Raw genomic sequence first — 13,792 nt, 5'->3', positions numbered from 1 at the left:
AACTTGATGAAAATGAACAAATTAAAGATAAAAGCAACTGATCAAGTTAAGATAGAACTGGAATGTTTAAGAGTCAAATATTTAATTTAAAAAGACCCTGTTCTTCATTCTACCAAAAATAAGAACATACCTATAATATTGGAAAATTAGTAACATCTTACCTTAACCCAGTTTCCAGGAAAAGTGACAGCTCTTGTCATTAAAATAATTTTGATAATAAAGATTAGATAAAAGTACAGTATGAAGTCTCTGAAAAATATATTTAATTTAACCAAATGATTTATGTTTTTGAATATTGAACTTCTTTAATGATGTAAAATAGGTCAACCAATATTTTTTATTTGAAAACTACCATAATAAGTCATCCTAAGTATTTTTTGTGTGTGTGGTACTGGGGTTCCTGGAAGCCCTTCTACCTCTGGGCTACACTCCCAGCCCTATTTTTATATTTTTATTTGGAAACAGGGTCTCTTAAGACAGTGCGGCTGGCTTCAAACCAGGGCGATCCTCCTGTCTCCACCTCCCAAGCGTGGGGATTACAAGCGTGCGCCAACCACACCCGGCCTAAGTATTTGTTTTGAGAAATTATATTATTATCATTCATCACTTAATGATCATTGAGGCCTCAAAGGATTTGGGGGGACAGAAAGAGCAACCTGGGTTCAGAGGATCTGACTACCTGGTTTCTTGACAACCTTCCTTGTTTTTTGAAATATACAGTTACTCTTCATAGTAGTGCCCTTATCTTGTCATAGAAGTCAAAAAACCTATATTGTCAAATTGGTATTATTTTAAGTTATTTTATGAGTCACCTGACAATGTGATTTTTTAAAAAAAATATATTAAAATAATTAACCCGGCCTAGGCAATTTCTCTAGTGATTATTATATTTTATTTAAAATTAAGCAGTTTCAGGATAAACTCTTCTTCAAAGACTATGTTCAAAAACTCAATTTTTATATCCAAAGGCATCTTTACAAATTGTAGTGTATCTAACTACATGAAATACATTTGAATGTGTAATTTACTAATATTTCAAAACAATGAACTAGAAGACCGAAGTCACAATGTTCCCTTTTTTTGGTAAAATCTTGAATCTCCCCACTAGCACTAAACTCTGAGCAAAATGATTTAAGTCATGGTTTTCTCCTTTCTTTTCTCTCAAAGATGTTGGGACTGTTCTTAAAGTAGTCTCAATTCCTAAGGAGACTTGGCATGATCTAGAAGAAGTTCTGCTAGAAGAAATGACAGTTTTTCGGGTGAGTGCTGCTTAATTTCAAGTGTCAACAGGTTTAGTTGTACATCTTTTCCCGCAGGACAGCTGCACACTGAACTTGGTGTGGACAAGTAGTCTCACATACCCTTCTAATTAGCTTGTCAATTAGAAAGCCAGACACTAGTCAAAATAAACCTTGAAACTTTCAATGCTAGTTAAATCGAAAGAAGTAAAGAAATATATTCTTGGCTCTTATTTTGTTTTCTCAGTGATAACATGCATGATTTACACACACACACACATATATATATAAATATATATGTATATATATATATGTGTATATATATATATATATATATGTATAACCTCAATGAACAAACTCCTCTCCTGTCTTCAGATCTCTTCTTTCATACTTTATGCTATAAGGGGAGTGATAGGTGACTTCCTTGGGTGAATTAAGGAACATATGTTCAGAATGACAACATAATGAAGATATTTTAATCATTTTAAGCTTATTCATGAATTATTTTATCATGTTTTCTTAAGGAAAATATTTGTTAGGATATTTGAGGCTTTTCTATCACTACTAGCAAATTTGTTATATACACCTAATCTGTACACCTAAGAAACATATAGATATCCATCCCTTTGTCCTGAGTTACGAGTGTCCAGGTAAATTCTTAAAGGGCTAGAGAAGTTCGGTTTGAGGCAGCAGGACAATTGCTGAAGGGAAAGAGGAACACTGAGGTAGCAGGAAGGATACATATCTGTTATTCCTTCCTTCTGGGAAGTTGACCAATAGGAATAGTTTGAATTATGCACACTTTGATGCACATTTTTTACGAGAAATGACAGCAAAATAGATTACAATATAATATCTTATTTTAGTTTTTTATAAAGGAATAGAATAAATGTACATTGAGTCATTCACAACTGCAAAATAAACTCAAATTGGAAGAAAATGGTGGACAGAACAACAAGAAAATGAGTGGTCTCATTTAGTCTCCAGGTGGCTTTGAGGTAGTTTATCTATAAAATGAATGGGCTAGATTAAAATTTCCTGTTGATTTAAAATTTAATGGAAAGCAAAGCCTTCCCAATTCAGTAGTAATATAAAGAGAAAAGGAAGTAAAATACAAGATCCTAATATATGTGCATTTTATATATGTACTCAATTAAAATTATACTTAGCTTTGCTATGTATGCCTCATAAATTGTGATACCTATTTTAGGAATAAAAAACTTTATGCTTCTTGATCATATTTTCATGACAATTCTACTTGAAACACTTAATCCCTTTGAGCTTCTCCATCAGAGAAAAAGAGTAATTGCTATTAGAATGAGAATAATACCTACAGAACCAGGAGATTAGAGAAACTAGAAACACTCTGTTCAAAGCACCAGGGCAAGTGGCAGGCACATATTGTTTATATGTTATGGTTTTCATTTATTAAAACTGAAAATGAGCCATATTTGCTGTAGGCTTTTGATTTAAGGCTTGATAATCAGAAAATCATCATGACTCTGACTTTTATTTTAATTATTTTGCCCTTTTTAATTTTTTATTGGTACACTGTACTCATATATATTAATGGGGCCTAAGATGGTAGAGGCATGCATGCATACATCACTCATTTAGCCCTTCCCCAATTCCCATCTCATTCCCTCTTCCTTCCCTCCTTCTCATGATTGACTCTGATATGTTTGTAAATGTACATCATGTACATTAAGGAATTTCCCTCTTCCCTTCTCCCATTTCCCTCAGTTAGGTTGCCTTATTTGCTCATCTGTAGTTTCTCCTTATTCATCTAGAGTTCCTCCTATGACCCATTTTCTTCCTAGCTTCCATATATTAGGGAGAATATCCAATTTCTTTCTTTTTGTGACTGACTAATCTCACTTAGCATAATGTTCTCCAGTTCCATCCACTTCACTGTAATTGACATAAGTTTGTTCTTCTTTATGGCTGAGTAAAATTCCATTTTGTACCTATCCCATAGTTTTGTAATCCTTTCATCTGCTGATGGACACTTTGGCTGGTTCCATAGTTTGGCAATGGTAAATTGCGCAGCTTGAACAACTCACCATGGAATAATTTAGTAGTTTGGTGTCCATTCTTTTGGGTAGATACCCAGAAGTGGTATTAGTGGATCATGTGGTAAGTTCGTTCCCATTCTTCTGAGGATTTTCCGTACTGTTTTCCAAAGTGGTAGCACTAATTTGTAGTCCTACCAAGGTATTAGAGTTTCTACTTCTCCACATCCTCACCAGCATCTGTTGTTGTTTGTGTTTTGAATAATTGCCATTCTAGTTGGGGTTAGGTGAAAACTCAGGGTAGTTTGAATTTGCATCTCTCTAATTGCTAAATGATGTTGAGCATTTTTTCATACATTTATTGGCCATTTGAATTTCTTCTTTTGTGAAGTATCTATTTAGTTCACGTGCCCATTTTTTATTAGGGTATTTGTTTTCTTAGTCCTGAGTTTCTTGCTTTTTCTGTATATTCTAGATATTAATCTTCTATTAGAGGAAGAGTTGGCAAAAAAAAAATTCTCCCATTCTATAAACCCTTTGTTGACATTCTTGATGGTTTCATATGCTTTATAGAAGCTCTTCAGTTTAATGCAATCCCATCTATTGATCTGCCTTTTAGTTTCCTATGCCTTTGGGGTCTTGTTGAGAAAGTTTCTACCTTTGTCTGTGTGTTGCAGTGTTGGATCTATGCTCTCTTCAAGGAGATGCAAGTGTTGACTAATCCTTATCATTCACCATATCTCATAAATCACCTCAATGAACAAGCATATTGATACATTACCCCAAATTTTTTTAAAATATTTATCCAAATGATAGAGTTCTTTGTGATATATCAAACAAATTAAAAGCATTGAAGTGTGGATTTATCATCTGCTTTTTTGCACCCTTTATTATTTATCCAGAGCCTAAAACATATTTTCAATCTCCATTTTTCAATTAATGAATTTAGTAGCATTGATGAAAAAATGCAATATGAGAAATTAAATATTTGAAGGGCCTTTCTCAGAGAGACCACACATAAAGTGAGCCACCATAGTATGAGGAAAATAAGCTAGAAACAGAAGCAAATACTAAGTTCTGGTGATACAGAAATAAACAATATTAGCATGGCCCTAAACTCATGTAACTTATGGGCATTTGTGTGTTTTATATGATTCTTAGTTTCAAGGACTGACTTTATATTTGTTGGTACAATTACATTTTATTTTGTAGAAATGTCTCAAGAATGTCACAACATTTAAAAACTAATGTTATTTTTCTTTTCTATTATTTAATTTTAGTTGATTGCATTAATCAAAACATGCATAGTTTTGCAGTAATACTGTATTCTAACTACTTTAAATTTGTCATATCTTTAGGATTTTATGTTTTAATTTCTCATCTTACTTATAATCTTTGATATATTAATAAAATTTTCAGTTTAAAAGTACTTAATGCCAGGTGTGGTGGCACACTGTTTTAATCCTAATAGTTGGGTGGCTAAGACGGGAGGATTGCAGGTTCTCAGCCAGACTCAGCTACTTACTGAGGTCCTCCAAAACTTGGTGAGACCCTTTTTCAAAATGAAGAATAAAAAATAGGACTGGGAATGTAACTTTGAGGTAGAATTCCCCTTGGTTTAAGCCCCAGTACCTCAAAAGAAATTTTAATTTTAAGCTAACCTGTCAAAACTACTTTTAATAGAGTTATGAGATGTTGGAAGCTAAGAATCTTGCAAACACATGTATTTAATATTGATTTTACTTTGTTATTATTGTGTTTTCCAGCAAATCACATAATAATGTTATACCTATTGATATAATTGTTGAATGGCATTTATGTTGTATTTAAGATGGAAACAATTGTTCAGCAGTCTACAATTTTGTAAAAGGTCGTTTGCAACTAGGAAACATCTCCTTCCTAGTTAGAATACCATGAAAACCGTTTTAGTTTTCTTCTATATTCTCTGCTATACATATTGTCATTATTATTTCTTTGGCACTCAAGTAGACAAAACATATTTGGGCAGAGTTTAGAGAAATATTTACTTTTGACATTCTATTCTATCAGGCAAAGTTCATATATTGTGGTCTAGCAATTGGAATATTTCACTGTCAAACTTTGTTTAATTTTGCAGTGAAGAGAAAAAAACCCACAACACATTAAAGCAATAGGCATATACAGTGAAACAAGCAGAAAAATATTATTTTCTGTGTTTCTATGTGAACCTTATGTCATTCTATTTAAACTGAAATACAGTAAAAGAAGGTCAACTTGAGCATAATGATAGTTTGACAAGTTAGACAAGGTGCAGATTCAAGGTCATGTTCATAACTGATACTGTGATTTAACACACACACACACACACACACACACACACACACACACATACACACTTAATGTTAACCAACCAGTTGATTGTTACCGTGTAAGCATCTCTGTGAGGCCATGTTCATCATGTGTTCTTGCTGGTCTGAATAACCAAATCTCATATAAATTCTTGGATTGAAACCAGTACCATACCCATTGCAATCTTGAGATTCATTTTAGGAAAATACCCCAGCTAATCACAGAACATTCCAGTGGTTTCAGTTACATCAAGATACTTATATTCTGCATAAAATAAAATCCCAATCAGAGTGTAGAAAGAAAAATATCTCTGAGTAATAAAATTTTCATTTCAGAGCAAAATTTTAATAGATAATAAGAGATGAAATAAAACTGGCATTGGCACAGGTCTCAAGAAATAACTGATTTGTCATTGAATATTCAAAATGGCATTAAATACTGATATTGCCTAATTCTCTGATTTTCAGTCATAAACCTGAATTCAGATGATATTTACTATGATTCTGTGCAAGCTAGTTGAAATCAATTGAGCCTCGTATTCTTCTCATAATGAAGTGTGTGATTATGAACACTTCTTTTCGAGTGTTTTTATTGAATTAATCTTACTAGTAAGAAGTAGCGATTGTTAACTCATTAAACAAATGAAAATCTGGTTTAAAGGGCTTGAAAATTTCATTTCTGCATCTTATTTTTAAAACAAATGAAAAGCCACAAAGGCCAGATGAATACTGAATTTTATATTAACTAGTCAGAGTGGAATTTTCTTTCCAGTGTGGTCCATGAGGGTTTTACTTTTGGAGACAGTACAGTGTTACATCAAGTTGCAAGGCATTTAGGATAATGGGCTTTATTTATAGTCCTATTGACTGCAAAGGGTTGTAAGGCGGTTACATCAATAACACATGCATTTTAAGCCCAATTTATGCAATATTCCATGAACAGCTGAGCAAACAAATGAAAGAGTTTAATTTTCATTCAAATGTAAAACATAATTGATGCTTTCCAAAACCTAGTCTATTAACTCATTCTAAAGGAGCATCCACGTGCTTAGCAGCGTCTGAGCTGTGTTAGAATCTCCTGGGATCAGCAGGTTGAAAAGCTTTGCAAGTGCAAAAGTTTAGTAAGGACTAGATTAAGATATCTGGAAAAAATATGGTAAATTGGAGGCATAGAAAATCTTGAAAAGATGCTAAGTTTTTAATTTCATTTTTATTTGAACACCAATTAAATTTGCAATTGAAACCAGTTTCATGAAAAAATGCTTATGAAGCTACATCTGTTTTCAATGGAAATCATATTTGCCACCAGCTATTTCTCAGAAAAAAAAATAGCTTATTTAAGTGGATGTCATCTTAATATATTGTCTATTAAAATTCAACCACAGGCAATGTGTAACACATATTATTCCAAAATGTTATTAATTTCCTGGTCTAAATAATAAATAAGGTTTTGTTAATTAAGAGATTCTAAGATCTGAAGAATGTTGGAATCATAATATGACATGATAGAGTCTGGTGGGCATTAGGGTTTGTTTCATGATTCACAATTTACTTATAAAATACTTAATTTTGCATACCTTATAAATAGTTTCAATGAACATGAAATATATGCATATTAATCAATTTTACTTTTTAGAAGAACTTAGTTGTGGTTAACTTTCACTCCAATTACATTAGCTGTTCACATTTCTCTGCCTAAGAAGTGGTTCTCTTGCACACTGACTATAATTTTTTTCTAAAATTCTACATGAAGTTAGCTGCTTGTATAACCACAGAACCATTTCTCATGTGAAATGGAATAGAAGAATTTTCTATGAAAATGTTTTCTAACTCTCCCAAATTCTCTGTTTTGGTTCATTTATCCCAATATTGTACAAACCTAAATACGAACTCCACATTCACATTCTCAGTTCTTTATATCCTTTATTTTGAAAGAAGATTCCAGTAGGTTGCTGAGAGTTTTGCTAACTCTGCTGAGACTGATCTTGAACCTGCAATCCTCCTGTCTCAGCCTCCCAAGTCCAAACTGCCAAGTCCATGGGTACTACCATGTCCAGCCTTGCTTAGCTTTTTAAAAAAAAAATGAATAATTGTGATGAATTGTTTCCTTTGTTTTTGTAACTGGATGTTGGTACATGCTAAAGATAATATTTCTGCATAGATAAAATTGTTAGATGTTTCTTTCATCTTAGATGTCTTGATGATTGATAATTTCTCTAGAAAATTATTGCATTTAATAGTTAATATCAGCCAGGCGTGGTGGCGCATGCTTGTAATCCCCGCTTGGGAGGCGGAGACAGGAAGATCGTGCAGGTTCGAAGCCAGCTGCGCTGGCTTAAAAGACCCTTTTTCCAAAAATAAAAAACTATAAAATAGGTCTGAGAGTGTAGCCCAGAGGTAGAAGGGCTTGCAGGAACCCCAGTACCACCAAAAAATAAAAGTAAATAAATAAAATAGTTAATATCATTAATTCAAGCTATAGAATGGAAAACAATTGGAAACCGCTATGTTATTCTATTAAATTAAGCCATTTGCCTCATTCACGTCTCAAGCAGGTTGTCTGAAATTTATCAATAAAATTTTGCTCTTGAGAAATTTTGTTCTGCTCAACCATCAAATTTAAAGTAAAGATTAACCATTCTGTAGCGCAGAGTGGGTAACTGGCATCACAACAGTGAATAAGAATGGAGCATGCCAGGGACCTGGAAGGAGGGGCAAGGGACAAACATGTTAGGAATGGCTGCAAGTCAAGATGACTACTGTGCTCAAGGCTAAGCAGAGATCGTAATGAATTTCAAGGCATAAAGAAATTACTAAAAGAAGCAGTGGAGGAAAAATTGTCAATAATGCCATATAAAATAAATAATTCCAATAATAAAAATTTGGCCCAAAAGTGTCTATTTAGCAATACAGGGTTCGCTGGTGATTACTGCTTCTGAGACTACACCCTCTCTAGGGGAAGGCTTAGATTCACAAGGCTGATAGACACACAGCGTTTGATGAGAGATGAACAAGTAAAAACAGAAGGATAGATGATTTACATCAATTTTAAAAGATATTTTAGCCAAGCTAAAAGGATCAAGGGAAGACTTTTTTATAGGATGGCTACTTTTATCTTATACACCAAAAAGGAAGGGAAAAAAAAAAGAAAAAACAGAAGAAATATAGTGAAGTAAGTTAAAGAAATAGGGAAGGGGAAAATCGGTAGAGAATCATTTTATGTGTTCATTTATTGAATAAATATTTGGTGGTGGTACTGGGGTTCCTGGAAGTCCTTCTACCTCCGGGCTACACTCCCAGACCTATTTTGTACTTTTTTATTTTTGGAAACAGGGTCTTTTAAGCCAGCGGGGCTGGCTCCGAACCAGCGCGATCCTCCTGTCTCCGCCTCCCAAGCGCGGGTATTACAAGCGTGTGCCACCACACCTGGCCTATTGAATAAATATTTAATGAGAATTTATAACCATTATGTGCAGGTGCTAGGGTATGACAGTGAACTAAATGGGCCAAATTCTCATTTTTAACTGGGGGGAGCAATGATAAGTCATGCACAGTGCCTCTCCTGGCCTTCCTCACATCCTGTTAGTCTTGCCTCTAATTTCTACTGAAATCTTGTCACTCTCTACCCTAGAATTCTCTGACAGGGTACCAAAATGTAAGTAGAACTCTACCTAAAGACAATTTAAGTCCCTGGAAGCCTTCAATGAGTAATGGAATGAAAAATTACCATTCTTGATACAGATATCAGTGGATAATATGAGAGCCATACTATGCTCTATTATTAATCATCTACTATTATCAGATTTTTCTCTGAATGTTAATTTTTATAGCATACAATTTATTAACCTTTCCATCTCTCTATCATCCATTTCTCATTCTTCACCTTATTCCCGACTCTGCGTTGTGATGGTATCTTGGTCAAAATTTGCACTGCTGGGTCTCAATAAATCTAACCACACTCAACTTAGAGGAAGGAAGATTTATTTGCCCACATCTTTTTTTGAGATTCCAGGGCTCAGTCCATGTGAAGCCAAGTCTGAAGAATTCAGGGCATAGTGATGGGACGCAGAGAAAGGAAGAAAGCAGAGCTTCTCTCACATCATGGAGATTGGAGGCAACAGAGCACAGCAGAGAATTGAAGACACATACACGGTCCTCAAGACCACACTCCCAGGGACCCACATCCTCCATCGACACCCAGCAGCCTCAGTTGCCACTCAGTAAACCCATTAGATGGATGCATCTACTGATGATATTACAAAGTTCACAACTTAATTATATCAACTCCGAACATTAACATATGAGCCCTTCAGGGGACATTCTCTATCTAACCATAGCATGTGAGGAGGAAATATGAGTTTTCTCACCACATCCCAAAAGCAGAGTTTGAGGCACAATCAAAGGTAGGGAATCCATAATTGAGAAGAAGATGGGGCAGGGCAGGGGAAATAAACACTAAAGAAAAAGCAAGTAAAAGCTATGTGTGGGGCAGGGGGAAGATAGGTTTAAAGTCACCAAGTACATTAAGGAAGTGCCATTACATGTATCAACTATCTTTACAAGAACCCTATGAGCTAGAAACCATCATACTCACTATACTCATTTTTCAGAGGAGAAAACTGAATTACGAAGAATTTACATACCATGCCTAATACCAGACTTCTAGCCAGGTGTAACAGTTCAAGTCCATGCAGTTGGCCTCGGAGTCCAACTCTACATTTTCTTCTGGGATCAGCTGCAGCTCCCTCATACAGCGAAGCCTTTTAAGATCATACTTCCTACCTAAGGCTCTTTCTCATTCGTCTCCCTGGAACCCAGAAGCTGTCTTCTCCTTACATTTTGTTTATCTTTGATAAAAGATATGATGGAAGATGTGTTCAGTAAGGGTGAATCTAAAAGGATAAAAGCTAATCTGTTCAAATGTGCAGGCTTTCGGTGATCTATATGCCTCAAAGAACGGGATTTATTTATGCAGCTCTATAGACATTCATAATAAGCTCTAGTTCAAACATTCAAAGAAGTGCACTGGTGATTGTTAGTTTCATAGTTATCACTTATGCTACTCTGTGTTGACCTGTTGATGGACATAGAAAGAATTATATTCTCTGGCAAAGATCCGATGCATAGGCTTTTGCACATTAAATAGTCATTTTTAGAATAATAAATTAATCTCATCCCCACTGAGCCCTTGTGGTTCTGGACAGCTGGAAACTGGCCTACTATTATCCACTCTCACGGGTGGTGTGAGGAGCCGACCTGGCACCCTCAGCTAAGCCACAGTGTTCTCCAGTCCAATGTAAAACTGTTCACAGAACACCAACATCATAAATGGTCACTCTGAGATGATGAATTAAGATAAAAGCAAGACCATTCTGTAATCATATCTGAACACAGACAAAAACATGAACATTGTCCAAACCACAAAAATGACCAAATATCCCTCTATCCTACTGAGCATGAGGTGATTATTCATTCTAAATCAATCAGAGAGTTAGCTATGTTCTGTTCTTTCTTCCTTTTAAATGATTTATAAAGATAGTCAAGCATAAAATCATCTACACTTTTGAAACTGTTTAATGTAGAGGAAGGCCCTACTTTTCAAAATCTTTGCCAATCTCTTAACATGAACTTCTAAGAGAAGTCTTTTCCAGCACCCTCTCACTAAGCTGTCCCCTTTTCTTTCTTACTACAATGAGTAATCAATCCAACTTGCTTACCTACATTGAGGATGGACTTATCTGCTACACACATTGGACAATTATTCCGTTTCTTTCATGTGTTTTATTTCCCAGGTATATTGCTTCTTATGAGCACTGACATTATCTTTCTGAAATCATATTGGTGTCTTGTGTTTATTAGTTCTGACAGATTTTTCTAATTTACCAAACACTACATTTTTTTTTCTGTCTTTAGGAACCAACTACTATTTCAGCAATGGAGCTCTCCACAAAGCAGGTACTGACATTACATATTATAATCAATATTTTGTTTTAATTTTGTGATTCAGATGGATAGATCTCTATGTTATCCATAAAATTTTATATATTTGTTAACAATTTTACAAGAAAAGAATCTAAGATGAAAGAAATATCATCCCCACAAGAAGCTAGTAGTAGTTTTTGTTTTCCTTAATTTTCCAATCCATATGCATTAAAAACATACTCACTGGACCATTATTTCCTACAAATTTTAATTTGCAGCTAATATTTTTATCATTTTAATTTTCTTAATAATGAATATTTTCTCAATAATCATTTTCATCTTTATGAATATACACATACTTTAAAACTAGCAGTAGCCAGGTGTGGTGGCACACGCTTGTAATCCCCGTGCTTGGGAGGCAGAGACAGGAGGATCGCGCTGCTTAGGAGCCAGCCTCGCTGGCTTAAGAGACCCTGTTTCTGAGCCAGGCGTGGTGGCGCACACTTGTAATCCCCGCGCTTGGGAGGCGGAGACAGGAGGATGGCGCTTGTTCGGAGCCAGCCTCGCTGGCTTAAGAGACCCTGTTTCCAAATAAAAAAAATGTAAAATAGGTCTGGGAGTGTAGCCCAGAGGTAGAAGGGTTTCCAGGAACCCCAGTACCACCAAAAAAAAAAAAAAAAAAAAAAGAAAAAAAGAAAACTAGCAGTAGTTATTTCAAAATAAATATAAGCTTATAAGTTTTATTTGTATATAAAGGCAAAATATATTTCATAGGCTAATAAAATTAATCATTGGTTATAAATATTGGGTCTTATCTTAAAAGTTAAATTTACCTTTTCAGTATCATGTGTGCTAAAATTACAAATATGATTTTAAAATTTGCTAAACAACAGAAAAATAGTCATTATTAGCTGATGTTCTAAAACTATATAAATTCAAACACTAAGGTCAGCATGTTAACAGTTGTTCCTTTTATATCAAATATATGCTTTCAAAAGACACTTAAGAAAAGCAAATCACTCCTAAATACTTCTAAATAACATGTGTACTGCAAGTGTAGTTTTAGCTTCTAATAAATAATATTTTTTCAATAAGGTTACCTTGAATTGAACTCAATATATTAATGGTAACTTATAAAATAGTTTGTATATGTAGTTGAAATTAATTATTAAATAAAGAAGCAGAAAAGGCCAAGGTGAGGTAGGAAGCCCCTTGCTGTGACAAAAACTTATATACAAAATAGTAAGGTATAAGAATCACTTAGTTAATCTTATTTCTATACTATTTGCATGTCTTGTCCCTGGCCATGTTTTACAGCTTGAACAAAACACTGAATTCCTTAGTCAATGAAATTCAATGTGTATCATTCCCATTTAGATGTATCAAAATAGATTGATAATCTCTAAGATATTTGGAACTCAAATTGCAGATATTATTGACCTGCTACTGTTATCTTATACTTCTTAAATATGTGTTCACCTGTTCTAGTAATCTAAAAATTGCCACATGTTGGCAAGGAAATCCGGGGATTTCCAGGATGGAAGTGAGACTGGGATACTCTTTCCTGTAATGATTTTTAAAAAATTGTTTTTATTCTCTGCGAAGCCTCATGGCCAGACCCAAGTGCAATACCTCTACATGTAGTTTAATAAGACATTTCTTTTTGTTTTAGAAGTTTTTACAGTAAGGCAGTAGCTTCAGGAAGAAGAACAAGTAGTGTTATAACACATTTTCTGGATAAATGGGCTCATATCCTGCTCATGGCTCACAACTTGTTAAGGAGTCGCACGCGCGCGCACACACACACACACACACACACACACACACCCTGTGGTGATGTTTAATTGGGCATAAAAAGCTCATAGGCTGCCTTGCTAGTAACATGATCATGCTCAGTGATGCCTGCAGGCCTCCCCTGTATTCCACTTGGATAGCACAATTATTTTTGCACATCATTAACAATCCTGCTGAATTATGATGAAATAAAAATGACATTGGGTTGCATTTAACTTTTGGCATTTTATCACACTTTAGATTTTTCTTACAATAATTCCAAATGTCATATTTTTAGTATTTTATTATTCCCCTGCATTATTTCTGTTTTCCTCCTAAAAAGATATGATATATTTAGAGAAATATTTTTCTGCTCAAATATCATAAATATAACTACTTATAACTATTTATTTTGTTTATGTTTATTAAAAGCTACTACCCAAACACAAAGATCATTTGGTTATATGTCTAATTTTGTCAGTAGCTTCATGCTTTTATTAGTCATTGTATGTATACATCA

At 34.4% G+C, this 13,792-nt stretch overlaps 1 protein-coding gene across 1 annotated transcript in view; it reads left to right on the top strand.

The window, feature by feature from the left end:
- SEMA3A (semaphorin 3A) overlaps window positions 1-13,792 on the top strand; it is a gene marked incomplete at its 3' end in the record, with an annotated part of 211,311 nt that overhangs the window by 176,130 nt on the left and 21,389 nt on the right. The window contains exons 12-13 of the mRNA XM_080701418.1: window positions 1,168-1,259; window positions 11,491-11,532. Of these exons, the coding sequence (XP_080557544.1) occupies window positions 1,168-1,259; window positions 11,491-11,532 (134 nt within the window). The remainder of the gene's footprint in view (window positions 1-1,167; window positions 1,260-11,490; window positions 11,533-13,792) is intronic.

Source organism: Muscardinus avellanarius, assembly GCF_963383645.1.
Source record: "Muscardinus avellanarius genome assembly, chromosome: 9".
Taxonomy (NCBI): Eukaryota; Metazoa; Chordata; class Mammalia; order Rodentia; family Gliridae; genus Muscardinus; species Muscardinus avellanarius.
This window is presented reverse-complemented; position numbering and strand designations above follow the sequence as displayed.